Below are 24,989 nucleotides of genomic sequence, written 5' to 3' on the forward strand. Positions count from 1 at the left end.
GGCCACCGGCAGGGGCTCAGTAGTTTGTTTCTTTTTTCCTTCTTTCCTTTCTTTTTATTTCCTTCTTTCTTTTACATGGCAAACTTATAGTTGGAAAATAATTAAAACGCAAATATTCAGAGTTTCAGCTCTACCCCAGGCCCTAATATTAAGGTGTCTGGTCCAAGAGGCATCCTCACTACTCCTGCCGGGCATCTTCCAGCCCTTAGTCACCCTGCAAGAACTCCGTGCGCAGGGTCCACACACACACACGCGGGATGGGGGACAGCCAGAGAGCCTGGGGCAGCTGTTCTGAGGGGCTCAGATGTCCACCCGACTTCCCGCAGGTGTCACTGCGCTGCTGGCCTGCACACCACAACGCTCATCCCCTGGGCCATGTGTGTGCAGGCCATAAGGGTAGCTGACTGCTCCCTAAAGGGAGAAGCACTCGGGCTCCGTGGAGACCGGATGTTTCACAGAGGCTGCACAGAGAGGCCAGCTCTCACTGAGCTTTGACAACATTCACTGGCCACAGCCCATGGCAGAACTAGGCTCCCCCAAGTGGCCATAAATCTGTGGTCCTGTCTGTTCTGAAACAGTGAGGCCACCGATTTGGCTTTGGTCTGAGGCTTACTGAAAACATGCCACTACTTTAGGTTACAAACGCATTTGCTGACATCAGCTCTGCCAACGCTTACTGTGTTTGTTTTTCTTCTCTGGCAGGGGAAGCGGTTTTTCTGGGTCACCCGTGGATTCAGAAGCAGCGAAATCACCCACAAATTCCACAGGGGCTAAGGATGCTTCTTGCTGAAAGGGGAGGATCACAGCGAAGGGCGTGCAGGGGGCGGGCTGGCCCCCGGGGGTACTGCTAGGAGTGCGGATCGTAGGGACACCCTGCAGCCAGAGCTGTCCATGGTCTGGGAGGCCGTGCTCCGGCACTTCTTCTCTGGCAGGGCGGGTGGCGTGTTGGTCTGCTGCCTCTCCATCTGGGGACAGCTGCCAAGAGGCAGCTGGAAAGGACGGCCAAGAAACGGAGACCCAGACTCCCCCAAGGACTCCGGCAACGGGCTAAGGTTACAGGCCACTTGCTGAGGTATCCGGTCTGCATTAGAGAGGTCTTGCTGGAGGAGATCACAGTCGGGATCGTAATGAGCTAGTGTTTCACAGCTTGTGTTCCGGGAGCACTGCCCACTGTCCCTGCTCCGCTGCTCATCCGACTTGTTGAGCTTGCCAATGTTGCTGCAGGGGGGAGAGGTGGGGCGACTCCCCTAGCATAGGAGTGGCTGCCTCCTGAAAGTCGCCTCTGTGCGTGACAGACAACATCGAAATCCTGCCTATTAATTCCCCATGGCTCGGCTCGTGGGGGCGACCACAGCCATGTGGGTGGGGGATGGAGCCGACTGTCTTGGGTGGCAATGCTGTGCACTATCAACCAGCTGAACGCCGGGTAAAGGGGACTTGGGGGTGAGACCTTTTTGTGGATCCAGGAGCAGCTCAGCTGGTGCAGCACTCCACTTGTCTTGCTCAGAATCTCCATCTCTTGGTCTGTCAGGGGCAGCTCAGGCTGGCCATCAGGTTTGCCAGCTGGGGAACTGGGCTTCACTGGGCTTGTTGGAGACAGCCACCCCTGTCCCTCGATGGTCAGTGTGACCAGCTCCTTCACTCCGTCCAGCACAGCCGTGATGACCCCCCTTCACAGTCGTCACTGTCTCTTTATCTTCTGAGTTCATACCTTCCAGCATCTCTTGGTCAGACCAGCGAATGAGGTTCTGAGCCTTTGGAACCCTCGGCCATAGCAGGAGAGGGCTGAGCTGTGCCGACTGCGAAGGTCGCTCTGCACCAGGGGTAAGATGGCCCCCAGCACCTTGCTGGCTGACCCCAGAAGGATCTCCAGGATCTTCTTGTCAATGGCCATTTTGTCCACAATGGTCTTTTTTTTTTTGACAGGCAGAGTAGACAGTGAGAGAGAGAGAGACAGAGAGAAAGGTCTTCCTTTTCCATTGGTTCACCCCCCAATGGCCGCTGTGGCTGGTGCACCGCGCTGATCTGAAGCCAGGAGCCAGGTGCTTCTCCTGGTCTCCCATGGGGTGCAGGGCCCAAGGACTTGGGCCATCCTCCACTGCACTCCCTGGCCACAGCAGAGAGCTGGCCTGGAAGAGGGGCAACCGGGACAGAATCCGGCGCCCCGACCGGGACTAGAACCCGGTGTGCCGGCGCCGCAAGGCGGAGGATTAGCCTAGTGAGCCGCGGCGCCGGCTCACACTGGTCTTAAAGCAGGGCAAGGCATTGGCAACCTACTTCTCCTTCTGTTCCAGCCAGCTCAGATCCTTGTTCCCAGGTTCTCTGGGATCTTCACAGACACCTCAGCCGGCTCCCCCTTCTTTGATGGCGACCTCTTGATTTCGGGTGAGTAAAATTCATCCATCAGCTTCATGGTGATTTCTGCCCTGTCTGTCCCTGCAGTCTCCTGGGCCCCAGGGTAAGCCTGCAAAGCCAGGTGGGAGGTCCCTGGTGGCTGCCTCTCGGGATGATGGGTTCACGTCGAGGATCTGACTGTCTCTGACTGCCACACTGGCAGATTTTCTTTCCAACACAGAGGCCCAGGTCCTCCTGTTGTCCAAGCGGGAGCCACCTTGTTTTAGGGGTCTACTTTCACGCAGTGCCACCTTCTTCATTCCAGCCCTCTGCTCTCGCTCTCGCCCTCTTGTGAACATCACCAGGTCAAAACAGGTTCTTTTATTTATTTATTTACCTGACAGGCAGTGAGAGAGACAGAGAGAAAGGTCTTCCTTTTCCGTTGGTTCACCCTCCAATGGCAGCTGCGGCCAGCGCACCGCGCTGATCTGAAGCCAGGAGCCAGGTGCTTCTCCTGGAGTGCCATCCTCCACTGCACTCCCGGGCCACAGCAGAGAGCTGGACTGGAAGAGGGGCAACCAGGGCAGAATCTGGCGCCCCGATCGGGACTAGAACCCGGTGTGCTGGCGCTGCAGGCGGAGGATTAGCCTTGTGAACCACGGCACCAGCACAAAACACTGTTCTGTACCTGGTGTCCGCCAGCCTCTGGCTCAGTTGGGAACTGTGTCTTTTTTTTTTTATTTAAAAGAGTTGCAGAGACAGAAAGGGGGGAGGGAGGGAGGGAGGAAGAGAGAGAGAGAGTAAGAGAGAGAGAGAGGGAGAGATAGCTTCCATCCTCTGCTTCACTCCCAAAATGGCTGCAATGGCCCTGGTCTGGGCCAGTCAGAAGCCAGGAGCTTCTGGGTCTCCCACGTGGGTGGCAGGGGCCCCAATATTTGGGATATCTTCCTCTGTTTTTCTCAGGCCATTAGCAGCATGCTGGATGGGAAGTGGAGCAGGTGGGACTCGAACCTGCCACGCCACAGTGCTGGATGGAAAACTGGCTCTTAAAACAAGATCTGGGTGACGCCACTGCCTAGGGCTCCGTGTCCTTGGGCTTTGGAAGGCAGCACGTCCTCAGTGATGCTGACAGCAAGATCCTGCACATCACTCTACTTGAAGGGACCGCACCTGTGAGCACCAGACTCTGGTGGCCACAAGGCGCAGGCGCAAGGGGCTCAGCTCTGCATTTCTGTACTTGGCCACAAGGGGCAGCAGAGCAGACCAGCGATGGTCCACATTTGCATAGGCGCAACCTTTGCTTTCTGATTGGTTGGTACTGTTTCGTTCCATCCAATCTGACTCCCTCTCTGGAGCCCTCATTTGAATAGTGAGTCTATAAATAGGCTACTTAGCGTTGCAACCGCCGTTTGGGCGACGGTTCGGGTGCTGTTTTCAGTTACAGCCCGAGGGCCGTCGGAGCCCCAGCCCCGATCCCGGACAGGGCGGCGAGCGAGGGGCAGCGGCGGACGCCGGCGGGAAGGGCGGGCCCGCAGCGCAGCCGTGCGCCAGGTGAGGGCGCGGGTTCGGCCGGGCGGAGAGCTTTCCCGCGTCTGCGCGGCGCCGGCTCCTCAGGCCTGGCGAGTCCCGGTGTCCGCGGCCGGAGCGGCGCCGTCGGCCCTGACCCCGTCCCGGAGCGGGAGCCGGGAAGGGAGAGCGAGGACCCGGCGTCCGCGTGGCTCCTCTCGGTCAGCCCCGGCCGGGCAGGGCTCCTGCGGAGACGCCGCCCGGCGGCCTCGGCCTCTGAGGAGGGAGCGGCGCAGCCCCTGGTGGCCCGGGGTCCCGGCGGTGCCCGCGGGGCGCGGACGCTGAGGGCGCCTGGTGTGGTCAGGCGGATCCCGGAGGAAGCACCTTCGTGGCGGTGGGGGGGGGGGGGTCCCACAAGTTGGTCTCCTCCTCCTGTTGGTGGGTGGGAACAAGGTGCCCTGCCATTGTACTACGGGTCCTACCACATGCCAGTGTTCTTATTTTGGTGTGTCCGTGGTATTTCGGCGGGTTACGGTTGTACTTAGTGGACAAGAGTTGTAAAAATGGTTCTAGTCACTTGCTCAGCAGCCGTTGCTTGGTCTCTGGGTCTTCCGGCATCCTCAGCTAATTAAGTTTTCCCTGAAGGTCATCCTACTCAGTACATTTTACTGGGACCCCCCAAATGGATGGTTGGGTGCCAGTCACCCATGGACCTCGGATTCTGTCTCAGATCTGCATCATTCCCCTAACTGCATGAGTCGGTTCCGAATTCACTCTCATTGTGAGTGTGGCTTTATAAAAGAGAACAGTCATCTAAAAATCTTTAGACCTTTCATTCATGTTTCTATGCTGTCATTTCATTCATGTTTCCAGGATTGTCAGGATTCTATTGATAGAATAAGCAACCTGATTTTTTTAAGGAAGTTCCAAAATTTTAAGAATTAATCAAACTACATAGTATCTTTTTACAGACAGTTGCAACATTGTAAAGACTTTGCCTGACTCCATAAGCCTGATTTTTTTCCTTTAAATTATGTTTTGAAATCTTGAAATAGTTTTAGTCGTGGTACTTTTTGGGCCAAGAAAATATGACAGAGGACAGGGACCATTGTTCTTCCCCAGTCTTGTTCACAGTGGTTTTCACATAATGGTTACTAAAATGTTAGTGGGTGGAAAAAAAATCTCTGTGATTTTTGGTTTTAAAAGTCAAACAACAGGCCGGCGCCGCGGCTCACTAGGCTAATCCTCCGCCTAGCGGCGCCGGCACACCGGGTTCTAGTCCCGGTTAGGGTGCCGGATTCTGTCCTGGTTGCCCCTCTTCCAGGCCAGCTCTCTGCTGTGGCCAGGGAGTGCAGTGGAGGATGGCCCAGGTGCTTGGGCCCTGCACCCCATGGGAGACCAGGAAAAGCACCTGGCTCCTGGCTCCTGCCATCGGATCAGCGCGGTGCGCCGGCCGCAGCGCGCTGGCCGCGGCGGCCATTGGAGGGTGAACCAACGGCAAAGGAAGACCTTTCTCTCTGTCTCTCTCTCTCACTGTCCACTCTGCCTGTCAAAAAAAAAAAAAAAAGTCAAACAACAAATCTCTGTCCAGAGTCGTAGTCGTCACAGTCCTCTCATAGACACGTGATAAGCTCAGAAGGAACTCCCTGCTACTCCCGATGTTCATGATTCGGCTTCATCCCGTCTTGCTCTTCTTTTTAGTCCCTTTTGTTTGTTCAAGCCCAGAAGTTGACATGACCCCATGGTAGGATTTGAAATTTATTCACCCTGGTATTCTTTTCCTAGACAACCTTACCCCTGTGTAGTTTCAGGTCGGTCCTGGTTTCCTCCCGTCTTTAGCTAGAGGAATTACATAATGGCTTCTGTTTGTCTGAAAAGAAGGGTCCTCTGATTCACTTGGGTGTGAAGAGCTTTGCTAGTATAATTTAGAATAAGCCTTGGCTTAGAGGGAAGGATATTGTGCTTCATTGTTTTGATAGTTGAAGATACAAATAATGGGTAGAAATAGGACTGAGGCTACTAGGGTTAGGGCACTGCCTAGTTTATTTGGGATTGATCATAGGATTGCATAGGTGGATCGACTATTCTGGTTTAGTATGGGGAAGGGTATACGGGGGTTTGCTGGGGTATTATTGTCAGGGTCTCCCAGCAGGTCAAGGGAAAATAAGACTAGGGTGAGGAAAAAAAAAAACAATAAGAGGAGCTAGGATATATTACATTCTACTGTAAGGGTGACATGCAATTTTATATGAATTGGAAGCGATTGCTGATGGATTATTAGATCCTGTTTCATGTAGGGATAGGAAGTGAATAATTCGTAGGGCTGAAGTGATAAGTGGTATAATGAAGTGGAAAGGAAAGAATTGTATAAGACTGCTTTTGTCAACTGAAAACCTTCCTCAGATTATTCTACTAGACTTGTGCCAGTGTGTGGAAAAGCTAGTGGAGGTTTGTAATTATTGTTGTACCTCACTATGATTTTTTTTCCTCACGGTAGTAGACAATGTATAAATGCTTAGCTATAAATAAAGATAAATAAAGTAGCCCCAGTATTCCAGTATTCTAGTCCCGGTTGGGGCGCCAGATTCTGTCCCAGTTGCCCCTCTTCCAGGCCAGCTCTCTGATGTGGCCCAGGAGTGCAGTGGAGGATGGCTCAGGTTCTTGGGCCCTGCACCCGCATGGGAGACCAGGAGAAGCACCTGGCTCCTGGCTTTGGATCAGCACAGTGCGCCGCCCGCGGCGGCCATTGGAGGGTGAACCAACGGTAAAGGAAGACCTTTCTCTCTCACTGTCCACTCTTCCTGTCAAAAAAAAAAAGAAAGAAAGAAAAAAGAAAATAATTAAGTAAAAGTTAAAAAAAAAAAAAGATGGCCAAGTGTGACTTGGGAGCTTTGACTTTCAAATTTACATTTAAACAGCCATATGTGGCTATTGGCTGCTGTAATGGATCCTAAAGTTCTATACAGATAATGCAGAGCACACAGTAGTTGCTGTTGGACTGTGTCCTCACAAAGTTCACATATTAGAAACTGAATTCCAGGGCAGGCACCATGGCTCACTTGGTTAATCCTCCACCTGCAGCACTGGCATCCCATATGGGCACTGGGTTCTAGTCCCAGTTGCTCCTCTTCCAGTCCAGCTCTCTGCTGTGGCCCGAGAGGGCAGTGGAGGATGGCCCAGGTGCTTAGGCCCTGCAACCACATGGGAGACCAGGAGGAAGCACCTGGCTCCTAGCTTTGGATCAACGTGGCCCTGGCCATGGTGGCCATTTGGGGAGAACCAGTGGAAGGAGCACCTTTCTCTCTCTCTCTCTCTCTCTCTCTCTCTCTCACTCTCACTCTCTCTCTCTCTCTCTCTCTCACTCTACCTGTCAAATAAGAAAAAAAAAAAAACCTGAATTCCAAATCTCCTGTGTTGATGGTGTCTGGAGGTAGAGGCTGCGGGAGGTACTTAGGATTGGATGAGGTCAGGACAGAGGGAGCCCCATTGGCATTAGCAGCATTTTAGAAAGAGCGACCTGAGCCAGCATATGTGCTGTGTCCCAGCATGTGATGCTCTGTGTCGTGTTCTAATGCAGTAAGAGGGGCCCCAGCAGATGCTGAGCAGAAGTCTGCATCATGGTCTTGGACTAACCAGGTCCAGAACCATGAGCCAAACGAGCTTCTTTATAAATCACCCAGTCTTAGGTATTTTGTTGTAGCAACAGAAAACTAAGATAGTAGCATGCTTTACCCACACACTACCATAGGGCTTTGTTCACTTAACACACCTATATATCTAGGAGACAGACTGTCACAGTCTATTAATTTTTTATAACTGCTGCATCCTCTTATTATTCACAAAGGCAATCCTTTCTCAGTCTGGAGAGCCATAGGCCATCACTTTTATAATAAGCCCTAAGAGTCCACATGTTATCATAACCAAGTACCTCCCAACAACTGAAATTCCCCACACTTCATAGTTATCAGCCTGGGCCCGAGAGAGCTTGACACTAACCAGTACCTTTGAGGAACTTGGGAAACAATTTATCATGAGCCACTGCCCTAAAATACATTCAGTGTACGTGGCCTGTGCCCTGAATTCAGCGGTGGTTGGTCTTTTTTAATGGTTCTCCTTTAAAGAGCAAGGTCTTCCGAGAAAGACGGCAGTTAAGGTGGAGCACCTGTGGCTGAGTGGCCAAGGGGCATTGTGCAGCAGTGGGGTGACTGCTCGCTGGTGGTGACTCTCACTGCCTCTCAGTTGTCCTGAAGCCTTGTGGATCTCTGGCTAATTTTGGGCCTTGAGACAGCCTGCCTCTTAGGATATTTCTGCTTGTGAGAAACTTTAAAATTTCCCAGGTCCCAGGGGCCAGCGCTGTGCTGCAGTAGGTTAATCCTCTGTGGCACTGGCATCCCATATGGATGCCAGTTCGAATCCCGGCTGCTCCTCTTCCAATCTGGCTCTCTGCTGTGGCCTGGGAAAGCAGTAGAAGATGGCCCACGTCCTTGGGTCCCTGCGCCCATGCAGGAGACCTGGAAGAAGCTCCTGGCTCCTGGCTTTGCATTGGCACAGCTCTGGCCTTTGTGGCCATTTGGGACTGAGCCAGCGGAAGAAAGACCTTTCTTTCTGTCTCCTCTCCCTCTCACTGTCTGTAACTCTACCTCTCAAATAAGTAAATAAAAAGCTTTTAAAAAAAATTTCCCAGGTCCAAATGGCCTCTAGAGAAAGAAATTTCACTAACCTGTTCCGATCTCTTGTTGTTGCTGCCAATGCCGCTGCTTCTTCCTCTTCCTGATTTAATGTATTTATTTGAAAGGCAGAGTTAGAGAGCGAGACAGATTTTCTATCTGCTAGTTCACTCCCCAAATGGCTGCAACAACAGCTGGGGTTGGGCCAGGCTGAAGCTAGGAGCCAGGAGCTTCCTCCAGGTCTCTCACTTGGGAGCAGAGGCACAAGGACTTGGGTCATTCTTCTCCTGCCTTCCCAGTACATTAGGAGGGAATGGGATCAGAAGTGGAGCAGCTGGGACTTGAACCTGTGGCCATATGGGATGCTGGCACTGCAAGTGGCTTAGCCTGCTATGCCACAGTGCTGGCCCTAGCTCCTTCTTCTTGAGGTCCCCTCGAGGCAGTAGATGCACTATTTGGTATCAGATCTGGCTACAGACTCAGCTTCAAGTGGCACAATCTCTTAAGAGCATTTTGGGTGGATACTTAGTGCACTGGCTGCTGGGCTTTAGGAGGTTAGACTATATTTCCTAATGATTCATATAGTGGGGTGCAGTGGGGGGGAATAAAGGGACCATCTAAAACGCGCTCAGCAATCTTGCTGCGTCATCCGTGGGGGCAGACTGGGTGTTAGGCATTGAGGGAAGGGCACAGGGGCTTTGTGGAGAAGGAAGGCTGCCTTTTCAGGATTCCTGACCTAACAGAAAACTGGGGGTGAGGGATGGACAGTGCCTTTTACTACACTCATTTCCAGGCAACCCCTAGAAGAGTGGGCCCAGGTCGTGTAACCTTCAAACCAGGGTTCATCACAGTGGAGTAGACGCACTTATTGGCCCCAATTCCTCGCCCCTCCCTGATCCGCACACTTGCCGTAGTCTCATTGTGGGAAGACTGTGGCTTGCTGTGGCCCATGTGATGAAGAAGCAATGAAGACATAGTGGTTCTGAGCCTAGGCTGGAGGGGCCGCGTGAGTTTCTGTGGCCCTCATGTGCTTCTGCCTTCACTGTGAGAAGAGCTGCTCTCGGGGAGCAGCTGCCTCGGCCAGCCTGGGCCCCAAAGTGAATACCTGTGACCAGAGCCGCCATGGCTGATCGGCAGACCCGTGTGAGAAGCAGAGCCAGCCCTGCCAGCACAGCACTCGAGCAAAACTGTGGAGATGATCAGGCACACGTGTCCTAGGTGTCCTCAGTCACCCGGGTTGACTGTCTCGTGCAGCTGAAGTATGAAAACACGGGACAGGGTGAATAAAGAAACTGTTGAATGGTCATTTTGCTGTGATCCCATCTTGCTTAGTTCACTCTGCCCATTTGGCTAGAATCTGCCCAGGTGTCCTCCCTCCCCAAAATTCCTTTGGGTCAGCACTTTATGAGTTTTGGGCCCATCTTGAACACTGTCCCTGTTATTGTAGCCCTGGACTTGTTAGGTCGCAGTCCCTGGCTTCACCACTTAGCTCTGCTCATTTACAATCCCAGGTGTCTGTGTTTTGTGCATTTAGAGTCTCAAAACTCTTCTCTCCTAACATTTTTTAGGTTCCAGGCTTTTTTTGATTCTCAATTGCATGTCTGTTAAATGCAACCCTTCGCTTGTATAAGGCCTGCTCTCTGCACTTATTTCAGTTGGCCTTTATGCAAAGTCTGCTTTAACAGCATGCAGGCTCAATGTTCATTAGAAACCCTTCTCCCCATCTTGTACCCGCCTGCATTCACTTTCCATCCAAGTTCAACCTAACCCAGCTGGCTTTTTCCTACCTGTATCACCATGACCTACAGAGCTGAAAGAATGGTGATTGTAACCCACTCTGTGTTTTGGGATGGTGTATGACATAGCGTTACTGTGACCAGAGCTAACACTGATGAGGTTGTAGGTTCAGGTGCTACAACAGAGACCCACACAACAGTAGGTTAAAATAAAAAAATCAGTTTATTGGGCTCTTGAGTAATGACGTGGTGAGGATGTCCGGGGCTAGTGTTTTGGCTCATGTGTCAGGGACCCAGGTGCCTTTTATTGCTCTGCCTTCCTTGGGGTGTGGCTCTCATCCACATGGAGATTTCATACCCTTCATTTCCTTCCACCCTGCAAGCCCACACAGCTACAGCGTGGTGCAAAACCCTCTTTCCAGCAGTACCCGCCAACACTTAAAGCTTCAGCTTGAAGCCCTGTTTCCGCTTCTGTTCCATCCTCGGCGTCTTCCTCTTCTTGAATGGGGGTTCTGCTCCCTACTGTGTTCTCCAAGACTCTGCAGCTTCCCAATCCCACCAGGATGTCAGGAGCCAGAGCCAGTGGAGCCTGTTGCCCTGGACGTGGGAGGCCCTGGCTTCCAGGATGGGAAGCTGCAAAGCAATGTTAACATTGTGCCTTCCAGACTTTGCCAGACACCAGTCCTCCTCGCCTTGCTCTGTCTTCCCCACCCTCATCTCCCTGCTGACCTCTAGCCTTGAAGTAGCCAGAGGGCCTCTGCTTTCTCCTGGCCTTCCCTATAACACCTCAGGAGTGTAGAGAGCACACAGAGCCTTGTTAAAGTAGGTGCCTGTGTCTTGGAGATTGACTCAGGACAGCTGGCATAGAGGAGCCCCCAGGTGGAGGCATACATCCCTGTGTTGGCAGGGTGGAACACCCTGACTCCATGGGAGCCTTCCAGACCACGCGGATGTGTGTCTTCATCTGGTTGCTTATTTGCATCCTTACATCATCCTTTCTGATCAGTTGGCAAGACTAAGTAACTATTTTTCTGGATTCTAGCAAGTGATTGTGCCCAAAGAGGGATGTCACAGGAATCCGGATTTACAGCTACCCAGTCAGAAGCACAGGTAGCAAACTGGATTTTTGATTGGCACCTGAAGTAAGGTCAGCATGTGGGACTAAGCCCTTAGCTTGTGCGACCTGACACTAGCTGTGTCATAATTGAATTGAATTATAGAATGCCCACTTGGCATTCACAGAGAATTGCAGAACTGCCCATTGGTTTTGGTTTTAAAAAGATTTGTTTATTTACTTTAAAGGCAGAGTTACAGAGAGAGAGAGAGAGAGAGAGAGAGAGAGAGGTTTCCATCCGCTGGTTCACTTCCCAGTTGGCTGCAATGGCCGGAGCTGAGCCAATCCAAAGCCAGGAGCCAGAAGCTTCCCCTGGGTCCCCCACATGGGAGCAGGGGCCCAAGGACTTCGGCCATCTTCTACTGCTTTCCCAGGCCATAGCAGAGAGCTGGATCAGAAGTGGAGCAGCTGGGACTTGAACCAGCTCCCATATGGGAGGCCGGCACTGCAGGTGCCAGCTTGACCCACTACGCCACAGCGCTGGCCTCTGCGCATTGTTATTAGTACCATTTCATCTTATATTTTAGACTCAGGAATACTGGTAGCTTGCTGAAGTGCTTCTCACTCCTAGTGACAAACTTTGGACAGTGACTTGGGAGGTATTATGATCCAGATATTCTGACCACCCCCAAGGCCCTCCGAGACCGACAAGAGGAAGCGGGTCCTCTGTGAGCCGGAGGTCTAGTCCCCCTCTGTTGACTGGTTCTCAGTGATTCAGGGGAGAGAAAGCACCAGAACACCTGGTATTTGATTTAAAAGTCTACGCCTTGAGGATGTGTTTTTGGGTTCTTGGAGACTGACTTAATGGAGGAAGAGAAATGAGAGTTCTTGCTGGTGCTGTGCCCCTGGGGTGGGCTTGAGTCCCTTGGAGGCTTCTAGAAGCAGTCTTGCTTTTCTTGCCTGTGGCCCCTGTTACTGCATACAATAAATATTTGACAACATTTTAATTTCTCGCCACCTGGCTAGAATTGCTTATGAATATCACACCCATGAATGTAAGCAATTAAGTATTTTATAAGCACTGCTGAGATGCAATATCAGAAAACAGGACTTGCAGGTGACAGAGGCGGGACGGTCACTCCGTGTTTTCCTCGGGGGCTTCGCTCTCTTCACCTTCTGCCGAGGACTCTGGAGGGGGCGTTTTCTCGGCGGGGGCCTCACTGAGCTCCCTGTGGGAAGAGAGCAGAGCAAGGCTTCCACTCCTGCCACCCTCCCCACCTCCCCAAACTCAGTACGGTGAAGTGGCCCTGTCACGTACCCTGCGTCCTTGTCAGGAAACTCTTCCTTTACGGAAGGCTCCTTGTCTGGGGGCAAGTCCTTGGCTTTCTTGCGTGTGCCACCGAAAGGGCTGAGCAGACGCCTCAGCCAGAGTGGCCACCTCAGCCGGAAGAAGCCCTAGGAAAGACAAAAAGACATGTGAATTGAGCATTTTCCCTGCTGTCTCCAGCCACACACTGCAGCCTCCTCCCATTTACCTGAGTCTCATCTTCCGAACACTTTCTAGCCACTGATTCGTGAAAGCTCCTTGGGGAAAAACACACACAAGGCCATTAGAGACGAGTGCCATTGTTCACTTCTCACAGTGTGCATCTCCGGTCTTCCTGGGATGACACATGCACCTCAGCCATCACTGCAGTGAGTGCTCACTACAAGCCTGGGGTCTCAGATGCAGTACCCAGGGCGCTGGGCTTCCAGGAGCCCTCTGTCCCTACAGACCTGCAGTGTCTCTGGGGAGACTTTTGTCTGTTGTCAGTCCCAGTGCCTTTCTCAGCCAAGTGTGCTTGCGCAGTGGGACACACTGCACCACCACATGGGGCAGAAGTATTTTCTCTCTCCAGAGGCATTTGACACCTGCCCCTTTAGGATTTAGCCTCACAAGCATCATTCACTGGGGTGTAGGGAGAAAATGCTTGTGTTTCCATAGCTGCTTTAGTCCCCTATAAATTGAATCCTATGAAGCAATGCCCGAGTCCAATAGCAACATTACCCAGCTCAAAGATTTTTCTCACTGCAGGGTGTCTGTCACTGATGGAAGATTGAGTTGTGAAACCAGTTTAAAGGACAAAACCAGCGTGGAAATACAAGGTACCCTTTTTGAATATGATTAAAACAGAAAAAGAGTGCATTGTTTCAGCAACTGCTTGTGTCTACAGAGCGTGTGGGTATTGATTTGCAATAGAAATTGTAGCACACAGCCCAAGCTCACTATGACCAAGGGAGAAGTCCCTGGCTGGGGAGGAACCTTCCTCTCTGTGATACTCACTGGCAGTGTGACTATGGGACCAGTATTGTCCCTTTCTCCTTGTATCCTTACCATAACAGGGAGAGACAAACGGTCTGAGAAGGTGTGAATAAAAGGCATAGGCAGCGGGGGTCTGGAAACCAGTAAGTTTTCCAGCCACCTCATATGTTTTACTCTCCAGCAGCCTTGAGGGCGACTGTCCCCCTTCCCCCAGTGTCATGTGTCTTTCCATAGCCCTTCTCCGAGCCTCTGGAAAGGCCTCTGAACTGGCCAGATGCCACCAGCAGCAGGAACAGCACAAACAAAGCCCCTCCCTAGCTGCTGTGTCTCGGAAGGACCACTGACAGCACATGTGTCCGTGCTGGTGCCGTCTCCCCAGCCATGGCTGGGGACCAGATTTGCTGGAATCAGGCAAAACACTCAGTCTTCTGCCTCTGGCAATGTCCTCATTCTAAAATGAGCAGGTTTAAATAGATGAGTTCTCAGTACTCCTCTACTTCTAAAATTCTAATGTAACAATTGTCAGACTGATACTTACGTTGAAGATTTTTCTATGTCTTCTCTTCCTTTTCCTCTTCCTCTATGAGAGTAAATCTGTTTTGTAAGGAAAAGCAGTCATTATTCACCATAATGATTCTATCTCCAAATCGTTTACCTTCCCTTTCTTTCTCTAAAAGCCTTGCCTGCCCAATAAGATAGCTTTTTTGAGGACAGGAATTCTGTCTTGTTAATAGTTCTCACTCTTCCACAGTCCTTGGTCTTGAATGCCTCTGGGACTTAATACATTCTATTGACAGCCAGTCATCAGTGAGTCCTCTTAAAAGTGGAATGGGAGTGCAGCGTCATGCATTTAATCTATACTAATTTGGGAACATGGAAGTTGTAGTCCTTAAACAAAATTTAAAAAATCTGGAAGAAAAAAAAGTGGAGTAGTAGGAAACACCCTTAACCTGCTGAAAGTATGGACCAGAAACCTAAACAATGGTGTTTTAAAGGCAAGAACAGGAGTAGGATACTTATTAGACTGCTACTAGTCATCATTGTTGAAAAGGCTGAAATTAGTGCAATAAGAAAAATAAATGGGGTATAATTACTGCAAAGGAAGAGACAAAACTGTCATCATTTGCATAGGAGATGGTGGACAACCTAAAAAAAAAAGCCCAAGATAATCAGCTGACATTTTGTTGGACGTAACGTGTGGGTCCGGGGAGGTGACTAGGTGCTGAGTCAGGAGAGTGGTACAGTGAATCTCCTGTTTGTTGTGCACCACCAGTGACTAGAGGGAAAATGGAGTACAGAGCCCTTCTTTAATAGCAATAGAAAGGAATAAACTATCTTGGAATAAACTCAACGAAAGTTGTGTAAGATTTATGTGATGAAGATGCTCTTCTGAAGTCCATAAAATGTCATGTTTCTAGGGTATCATAAAGATGTCAGTTCTCAAATTAATCTACAAATTCAAGGCAACTTAACTCAAACCCCAAGAAAACTTTTTACAAAATCTGACCAGCTGCCATCTTTTAGGAAAAAATAGATGAGAAAAACTACTAAATTTATGAAAAAGATTAGAGAGCAGGAGCTTGCCCTACACTGAAACTATGTAGTGTTAGGGTGGGCACTACCCATGCTGGTCTCTTTCTCATCTCTATGCTGTGATCACTTACTTCTTGTGGCTAGACATGTCTTTTAAAAAACTTTCATTACCTCCACTTTGACTATGACCTTGTCTAAACAAGATAAGAATCGGAGAACTCAGAGGGCTTCCATAGCCTTGGAAACTCATGACTGGAGCATAGGGAGATTACTGATGCCATAGACAGGAGTGTCAATTGGTAAAGTCAACAACAGGAGTCACTGTGCACTTACTCCTCATGTAGGATCTCTGTCCTTAATGTGCTGTACACTGAGGCTTAATGCTATAACGAGTACTCAAACAGTATATTTCACTTTGTGTTTCTATGGGGGTGCAAACTGTTGAAATCTTTACTTAATGTACACTAAACTGATCCTCTGTAAAAAAAAAAAAAAAAAAAAAAAAAAAAAAAAAAGAAATTATCAACTCCCAACTTGACTCTCACTGGGATTAAACATGACAATAGGTCTGATCTGATTTCATCATCATTTAAAAAAATCATCTATTATTTTTCACTTTATGTTTCTGTGTGGGAGCAAACTGTTGAAATCCTTACTTAATGTATACTAAGCTGATCTTCTGTATATTAAGATAATCGAAAATGAATCTTGATGTGAATGGAAGGGGAGAGGGAGTGTGAGATGGGAGGGTGCAGGTGGGAGGGACGGTATGGGGGGGAAACAATTGTAATCCATAAATCGTACTTTGGAAATTTATATTCATTAAATAAAAGTTAAAAAAAAAAACTTTCATTGAAGATAGACAGATTTCATGTATACAGATTCAGGAACATAGTGATACTTTACACCTTACCCTCCTTCCTGCCCACACTCCCATCCCTTATTCTTCCCCCCTCTCCTATTTCCATTCTTATTTTATGAAGATCTATTTTCAGTTAACATTATACTCATAAGATTAACCCTATACTAAGTAAAATGTTCAACAACTAGTATGAAGAAAAAAATTCACTGTTCTTCAACAGTTCACACAAAGGCTATTTAAAATCGTCACATCTCAGGGATTTTTCAAGATGGTGGCATAGGGAGGCAGCTTGCTGCTCTAGTCTAGGGGTGGATAGTTAAAAAAAAGTGGAAGGAGTGCAATCTCAGGGAAGGTTTAGGGAGAAAATGGTAGAGGAAACTCCATGCAAATTGGATGGATGCTGCGGACCTATGTGGAGGGTGTGGACTTGCACAGTTTGAGACCCCAGCAGCTGAGAGCCTCAGCACCAGCTTTGGAATGAGGCAAGACCATACTGCAGCAGCTCAAGCCACTGGCAATAAAGCTGTGGGAAAAGCCTGGCATGGGTCTGGCTTGGAGCTCTGTGGGGGATGATGTACCTGCCAACCTAGAGCAAAAAAAAGTGGGGGAGTTCACGTTTCTCTCTGCCCGACCTCAGGCACTGGAATGCTGTAACTAGCCAAGAGAGGGCAGGCACCATTTTGGAGATACGTAACAGCTGCTCCAGCTAGTCACCGTGAACCCAGCAACCAACCTAGAGGAGATGCCGGACTCTGGGAGAATTGACAGGGGGCTGGGTGCTTGTGGCTGTGGGAGCCTTGTGTGGTGGGACTGTGAAAACACTGGGCTGTGTGGGAGGGTGCAGGCAAGCTCCAGGGAGGGAACACATCTTAGAGCAGCTTGATGCAGGAGTCAGCTGCAGTGCATCAGCTGAACTCATTTAGACAAAGTCTTAGACATTGGAGCAGTAGGATGCTACGTAGATCTAATGACTCTGTAAGATAATACTTTTGTCTTTCGGCTGTGTGCTTTCTCCCAAGGGCAGAGACAGTTCCTTGAGGGTGGAGAGTATATAATCTCATCATTTCAGCAATGAGGAAAGAAATCAGTGGTAGAAGAGAGTACATCAAATCCCTGACACAATTTTGGAGAACTTCTGCCACTTTACTCTGGCCTTCTTACACTTAACCTCTCCAAATGTCCAGTCCCTTGTTATCTCGGTTCCAGTTGCACAGATTTCCCACGAGTGGGGTTCCTTTAAAAAATCTGTGGAATGTGCTTTTCAAGGGAAAGAGTAAAGTGCATCTCAGTCTTGGTGACTAAAGAGGAAGGTCAGCTCATGGTACGTGGAAAGTGGCTTTGATGTACAGTCTGTGAATTCCGAATCTATTACAAAGGAAGGATGCACTCTGGCAACCTGAACGAGTCATCCTTACCGCAATGAGACAGAAGATGATAACCAGCATCGTGACCACTGCCGTCACAGATATTGCCACGATGAGCTTGTTGTGATAGCCGTGTTCTTGAGCTCCTTTTGCGAGCTAAGAAAGAGCACAGTTTAAAAAGACAGAATAAAGAGCTGGAAAATATGGATGCTAAATATTCAGAACCCCGTTCTTCAGGTGAGTGGCGTAAAAGATCTTAAAAGACCATACAAAATCTGCTGTATTATATATAATCTTGGTATTACACATTTTCTCTACAGTGTGTTAGGTCTGCCTCCTAACAAAGTGTCACCGTCTTGGCAAAAGTTACATTACCGAGACAAGATCTGGACTGGGAGCCCCTGGTCTTCCCGCTTGGGGTCTCCTAAGGGATGGGAAAGTGCAGATCTCCTGTCCTCACCTTACTCGACTCCTGCTCTTTCTGTCCACTCGGGGCTTCTGTACTCTCATTGATATAGGTCTCGGTCCTCCACTGCTCTGTGTCCCATTCTTCCTTGGCTATCTTTTCTTCCTGCTGCTCACTGAGGAGCTTCATCAGGATGCCTGTTTTGGAGATGAGCTTGGCACAGGGCAGTTGCACCTGGGCCTCAGAGCAGTCCATTTTCAGAGTGCAGATGACGTGAGAAATGAGCCTTCTCACGTCAGTGTTGGGGATGAGGGACTGTAGCTGCTGATTCAGCTGAATTTCAAACTGTTCTCCCTGGGACAGCATCACGGGGTAGGTGAAGCCTGCGGGCGTGGTGGGGGCTTCAGTGCCCTCGCTGGGGTATTCCCACTGTGTTTCCTTGGTTTGGTCCACAGTCGGCATTAGGTTGAACTCGGTCCCAGCAGAATCTGTAGCTGAAGGATCTGTGTGCATTTTGTCGCCAGGGAGCGTTTCTTCATGCGCAGTGGTGTTTTCTGGCAAAATGTTTTCTTCAAAAACACGCCCTCCGGAATGGTTTTCCTCCCTAGTGTCTTCTATAGAAGGTTCTCTCAGAGGAGGACTCCCCTGAGAAGGCAGGCCTCCAGGGGATGAGAAAGCCTCTCCGGAGGGGGAGTTTATGAGACTCCGCAGTGCAGGGAACGGAGGCCTCTTCCCAGCCATCTGCCTGTTGAGGGAATTTTTCCTTCTGAACTTCCGACTCAGTTTGGCCTTGGGGGTTCGGAGGACCAGGTGAGAGCGAGTTTTGTGAAAGCGGTAATTTTGTCTGGAATGCGAGATTGGTTTCCCTGCCGCCTTATTTTTGGCTCTAGCATTGGCATCTTCTAAGACAAAAATGGTGTAGGTTAAGTCTTTTCCTTTGTTGTTGATCTCAGAGAGAGATTTTGCAGGGGAGGTAGAAGGCCTGCCCAGGATGTGTTTCTTCAGGAAAGAGGGGGCTGCAGCCTCACGTTCCTTTGTGAGCAAGGGCTCCGTGTGCAAGGAGTTTCCGGCCACCTGCCTGGGCCTCTGAGCCACTTGAAGCTCCTTCAGCTCCCTGGAGCCTGCTCTCCCAAGCCTTCTTCCCCCAATGCTCTCCGCAAAGGGCCAGGTGCCCCGTCTCCTCCCAAGGCTCTTCCTCATCTCCTGGAGGTGCCTTTTCCGTAAGCCCTTTGGCCCCTTGATGACTTTTTTCACTCTCTGCAGCCTGTACCCCACACTTGGCATGGTTGCCAGGCTGTTCTCCTGTGACGGGGCAGTTTCTGATTTCTTTTGGAGGATTTGAGGGTTAAATTGATGACCTAACAGGATAGGCTGCATAAGCATGGCCTTTTCTTCCTTCTTAACCTCATCGATTTTTTCTTGAACTTCTTCATCTAACAAATTCTGTAGAAAATAGAGCTTTCTCAACTTATTTCTGTAAGGATGAGAGGGCCTTCTTATGTGGGTTTTCACGTAGCTCAGGGACTTATCTCTATCTTGCACATTTGAAAAAAGCAGTGTAATGAATGGTAATAATGTTGATTCTACATTTTGTAGGTTTTCCTCTGAGAAATAAGGCAATATGTAATTCAGTGCACTAATAACATCACTTTCATCGTTGAAGTCCCGCTGTTCACTCATGTGGCTTGGGAAGTCCACACTGTTTCTCTCTGATACTGGGTTCTCTGGCTCAATAGTCAGCTGCTTGCTGGTGTTGTTCTTCCGGGCTTGCAGTATCTTCATGAATGCCCCCTTTGGGTTCCCTATAGATGCTTCTTCAACTGTCAAAAAAAGAAGAGACTGCTTTTTGGTACGGAAGACTGATGGGACAGCTTTATGTCAGTCCACAGCCCTACACTCTGATCAATTAAATTAGGAGTCAAATCCAATATTTGGGGTACCATTGAGACTTTAGAGAGAAAAGTAAAACCAAACTCAAACCTATGAAATGGCAACAAAAAAGGAGAAAAAGATATTTTTGAGAGGGGCATTCAGAAGAGTTCGCAGTGTTAAAAAGCAGTAACTATGATCAGTATTATTTCATTGGTTTCCAATGACCAACCACTCCAGGCTTAGAATAAGGCTGGAAGACAAATGGCCCCACCCAGCTGCCCCTTCTGTGGCTCTGCCCCTGCTTCTCAGCCACATCATTCCACAGTCCTGCCTCATGCTGAGGGAGCACAAGGCTTCCTCCCTCCCTCCCTCCCTCCCTCCCTCCCTCCCTCCCTCCCTGTGGCCCTGTGTTCTTGCTGCCATCACAGGTGTCCATGGCAAGAGATAGGCATGTAAGGGGAGTGAGGGCAGAGGTGGTCAAGCCAAGGGGCCTTGCTCCTCACTTCAGTGTGTTCTTTCCCACCCTTGTAAAGGGAGATTAACAATGCTTGTCCTTCTCACCTCTTGAGATGAAGGGAATAATATAATTGGTAGGAAACTGGTCTGAAAGGTGAGCAACACTGTGTAGATGGGTATACAGTTATCACTGTGCTAATGCCTCAGATCCCTGACTGAGATCCGAATTCAAGCTGTCTAAGGAAGAAAGCGGTCACATTTTGAAAGTCATGACGTCAGTGGTAATAACCCTCATCTACAGAAAGATACTTAAAAGTACCCAAGTGTTCTGTGGATAGAAAAGTGTGAGACTCAGAGCAGGTTCAGAATTGGACAGTCTACAGGAATGGAGGAGCCTTCCGACTGCATCAGAGGAGCCAGGCAGCCATTTCTGGTTATGGGACCAGAAACTCCCAGGCTCCCAATAAAACAGCATCACTTGTACTCTTTTCTACAAGTGCAAAAACAAACAACCGCAGTGAGCAGTGTAGACCTGTTCTATAAGACAGAGGGCCCTTGAGGCCCAACACATAGAAAACCAGTTTATAGACTGTGTGCAAATGAGTTATCATTGAAAAGCAAAGCACCCAAGAGCACAGAACACCATGTGTGTGGTTCCCAACATTGCTTCCTTCCCCTTCCACCTCTTTTCCATGATCCTTTGTGCATATGTAAATTACATAGCAGTAACTATGTTATTAAATTACATAGCGGTGATTGGGAACCTGACTTTCAGCAAGGGAGCAGTGTAGCAATTTAGGGAGTTTAAATCTGAATGAATGAATAAAAATTCAGCAATTAATTACATTGTTACTTTAAACTTGAACCTAAAATTTTAAAATAAGAAATTTAAAACAAATAAAAATTAAAAAAAGATCCTCAGGAAGTTCTGACTCACGGCAATGTGTCGTATTTGGCAGGCATTCATTGTCACAGTGAAGCTTGACGGTGTTGCAGACAACCTCGATAGTATGTTTAAATTGGCAGAGGCAGCAGGCCATATGGCTAGGTAAGATCCTATGAATAGAGACAGAGAATTAAGTTACCTGTAAAGGGGTTCCTTGGGTGGGTCAAACAGGTGAGCCAAGGTGCCAGCAAAGGAGTTCTTGAGGTATGTGGCCAGGACATTTGGGTAGAAGCCTGGTGGCCAATTGTTGGTCTTGAATATGAGAATAAAGGAAGGAGGGAGAGGTGGCCCAAGGAGGCATAGGCATGGAAGTGGGTGTGGTGTATCCAAAATAAAGTCAACAGGGTGAGCATTGGGCACCATGGATCTGTCGTTTGACTCAGGGGTGTCTCCTTCCAGTTCACAAGTCTCACTGTGGGTTGGGAGTGCACAGGAGGACTTCCCCCAACCTCTGGAGTCCCCTTCTCCATCCCTGTTGGAAGTGTTCACTATTAGAAACTAGTCTGGTCCCAGAAAAATGACTGACTGCAGTAATTGTTGGAAAAGATGTGGAGAAAAAGGAACACTCGCTCACTGATGGGTGAGTGAAAGTAATTTGACCAGGCAGGTGTTTGGCCCAGCCATGAAGATGCTGCTTGGGACAAGCACATCCCCTTCTGGAGTGCCTGGCTCCATTTCTGATCCCTGTTTCCTGCCAGGGAGTGCCCTGGGATGTGTCAGGTGGTGCTTCCCTAAATACCCAGAAATGGAAAGACTGCAACTTATGGTAGGTGTGTGTTTTTAAGAAACTGTCAGTCTATTTTTATTATATATATTTTTAATTTATCATTTCAAAAGTTTCTGTGGAAGGAAGAAAGAGAAACACACACAAACACACACATCTTTTCTTTTTTTTTTTTCTTTTTGACAGGCAGAGTGGACAGTGAGAGACAGAGACAGAGAGAAAGGTCTTCCTTTTGCCATTGGTTCACCCTCCAATGGCCGCTGCAGCCGGCGCGCTGTGGCCAGCACATCGTGCTCATCCGAAGCCAGAAGCCAGGTGCTTTTCCTGGTCTCCCATGCAGGTGCAGGGCCCAAGGACTTGGGCCATCCTCCACTGCACTCCCAGGCCATAGCAGAGAGCTGGCCTGGAAGAGGGGCAACCGGACAGAATCTGGTGTCCCGACCGGGACTAGAATCCGGTGTGCTGGCACAGCAAGTCGGAGGATTAGCCTATTGAGCCACGGTGCTGGCCACATCTTTTCATTAGGTAGTTTACTCCCCAAATGTCTGCGACATCCAGGGCTGCGCCAGGCCAAAGCCAGGAGCTCAGAAACTAGTTTGGTTTTCCATGTGAGGAGCAAGAACTCAAGTCCTTGGGGCATCACCCACTGCCTTCCAGGGTGCACATTAGCAGGAAGCTGGGGTGGAGCAGAGCCGGGACTTGGATCCAGGCATTCTGATGTGGGATTGGAGTATCCCAGGTAGTGGCTTAACGGCTGCACCAAACGCCTGCCTCATAAACAGTTTAATTTTTATTTGTTTTATTTTTTAAAGCTTTTATGTAATGAATGCAAATTTCATAGGTACAACTTTAGGAATATAGTGTTTTTTCCCCCATACCTGCCCTCCCACCCCCACTCCCATCCTACCTCCTATTCCCTCTCCCATCCCATTCTTCATTAAGATTCACTTTTGATTGACTTTACATACAAAAGAGCAACTCTATACTAAGTAAAGATTTCAACACTTTGCACCAACCCCCCACCCCACAACATAAAAAGTACTGTTTGAGAACAAGTTTTGCAGTTAATTCTCATAGTACAACTCATTAAGGACAGAGTTCCTACATGGGGCGTAAGTGCAAACAGCTTCATTTCTAATACCCCCAAACTGGAACAACCTAAGTGTTCACAAATAGGTGAATAGATAAACTATGGTAGGTTCATATAATGAAATGCTATTCAGCAATAAAAGGAAATTAACTCTTGGTACACACAACAACAAGAGTGTCTTAGTCATGTTGAGTCATGTTGAGTGACAAAAACTGGTTAGAAAACAGTGCATACTGTTTGTGGTTCCATTTCTATAAACATGTAGAACATGCATAATAGCCCATAGTAACAGTAAGAAGGTCAAGGTTACATGGAAATTGGATTGGGGAGCGCAAGGAGGGATGGAAGGGAAGAATGATAAAAAGATAAAAGCACAAGTTGAGGTGGCGGGTATTTTGCTGTGGTCATGGCCTATGGTATATACATCTATCCACATAGGTGGTCCACTGTGTCTATTATTTCTTCATCTCTGGAGCTACTATGAAACTGCTCAGAGGAAAGAAGGAAGGGAGGAAGCAAGAGAGAGGAGGAGGAAGGGGGAGGGGTGGGAGTGAGGGAGCAGAGGAGGGAAGGAAGGCTAATAATTGAGTCCACATGAGAAGTATGCTGCTTGTGATACCCACATCCTGTATGGCAGTGCCTGGGTTCTCGGTGTACTTTTTGTACTATTCTTTACTTTTCTTGGGGGATTGAATTATTTTTAAAAAGATTTATTTATTTATGTTATTATTTATTATTATTTTTCACTCTCCAAATGGCCACAAAAGCCGAGTGGAGTAGCTGGGATTCAAACTGACATTCCAATATGGAGTGCTGGCATCACAAGTGGTGACTTACCTTGCTGTGCCACAAAGCCTGTCCCTAGTAGGTTTGAGTATTTTTAAAATAAAATTGGCAAAAATGCTAACAAAGCTAGTTGGTTATCTTATTAAGAATTATTGGAGGCTGTTCAGGGAGATAAAAACAGCCTGTTTAATAGGAGTGAGTCCTCAAGATTATACTTAAGCAGTATAATTTAGTGATTAGGAATACAGATTCCATCACCAGATTAGGTTCACATCTTAGCTCTGCTAATAATATGATCTTGGGCAAATGGCTTAGACTCTGTTTCTCAACCACCTTATTCTGATAGCACCTACCTCTAATGAGATGTGAGGACCAAATGAATCAGCACTTGAGGTGTGCCTGACACATGTGAGTGTGCAACACAGTTAGACACTGTAGTTATTCACTTGCAAACCACTACCTGCACAGTACTGATGCTCTCCCACCTTGGGTTGTTTGGGGGCCTTCTCTGAGGCAAAAGGATGACTTTATTAGGAAAACAGAACCTGTGTTTCATGGAAACACGAAGGCTGTGGGTTGGGGGCACAATGTATAGAGTTTAGATTAACACTGGATACACTTAGTGGGCCAGGCTCTTTCTAACCAATAGAATAACCAATGGTTGAGTTGTTACAGATGACTAATGTTACTTCTTTGGGTCCAGGGAAAGCTTCATATAGAAAGAATGCACTCAGAACGCTAAGCTAGTGTTTTACTAGACTTCAATTCTAACAGGAAATTTTTGTTGAGTCCTTTCTACCCCTAACTTTGTATTTTGAAAATTTTCAAGACTACAAAAATATCCGAAAGGTTGGTGTCATGAATTTACATATTCTTTCACTTAGATTCAACTGTTGCTAACATTTTGCCACATTCACTTTCCACGTGTGTGTCTCTATGCACTTCTTGGACAAACCATTTGAGAATGAGCTGTAGATACGATGACCTTTTCTTGCTAAACCTGAAGTCTGCGTCTCCTAAGAACAAAGGCATTCTCCTGCATATCCACAACACTGTTATCACCCAGTCAGCTTTAACATTAATATCACCGTCTATTGTGGTCCACATGCAGGTGCTCTCAGTTGTCCCAAACATGTCTTGGCTACTTTTAAATCAGGCATTGCATTTTATTTTCATGGCTCTTTAATTTTCTTCAGTTTAGAACTGTTCCTTTTTTGCAGTGTTTCATGGCATTGGGATTTTTGAGGCATTCAAATCAGTTGTTTTACAGCATGTACCTCAATTTGTATTTCTAAGACCAATACTGAATATAATCACCAGGGAACATTTATTTTTTTGAGTGGCTAAGATT

The 24,989-nt window shown here is 48.4% G+C and overlaps 1 protein-coding gene, 1 long non-coding RNA gene and 1 pseudogene across 2 annotated transcripts in view; all 3 read right to left on the reverse strand.

The window, feature by feature from the left end:
- Positions 1 to 343: 343 nt before the first annotated feature.
- On the reverse strand, positions 344 to 2,024 carry LOC149121293 (rap guanine nucleotide exchange factor 1 pseudogene; annotated as a pseudogene).
- Positions 2,025 to 12,353: 10,329 nt separating this feature from the next.
- On the reverse strand, positions 12,354 to 14,803 carry LOC149121294 (uncharacterized). Its single transcript, XR_016223688.1, has 4 exons — positions 14,138 to 14,803; positions 12,833 to 12,881; positions 12,616 to 12,752; positions 12,354 to 12,526 (listed from the first exon to the last, which is right to left on the reverse strand). It is a non-coding gene; the product is annotated as an uncharacterized LOC149121294 (long non-coding RNA).
- Positions 14,804 to 17,310: 2,507 nt separating this feature from the next.
- The window catches only part of LOC138846314 (uncharacterized), a 32,721-nt gene continuing 25,042 nt past the window's right edge, over positions 17,311 to 24,989 (reverse strand). The window contains exons 9-11 of the mRNA XM_089317021.1: positions 21,030 to 21,148; positions 17,819 to 19,584; positions 17,311 to 17,514 (exon numbers count right to left, since the gene is read on the reverse strand). Of these exons, the coding sequence (XP_089173147.1) occupies positions 17,311 to 17,514; positions 17,819 to 19,584; positions 21,030 to 21,148 (2,089 nt within the window). The remainder of the gene's footprint in view (positions 17,515 to 17,818; positions 19,585 to 21,029; positions 21,149 to 24,989) is intronic.

This window comes from Oryctolagus cuniculus, chromosome 17, assembly GCF_051225735.1.
Source record: "Oryctolagus cuniculus isolate XC-2025 breed Fujian yellow rabbit chromosome 17, ASM5122573v1, whole genome shotgun sequence".
Taxonomy (NCBI): domain Eukaryota; kingdom Metazoa; phylum Chordata; class Mammalia; order Lagomorpha; family Leporidae; genus Oryctolagus; species Oryctolagus cuniculus.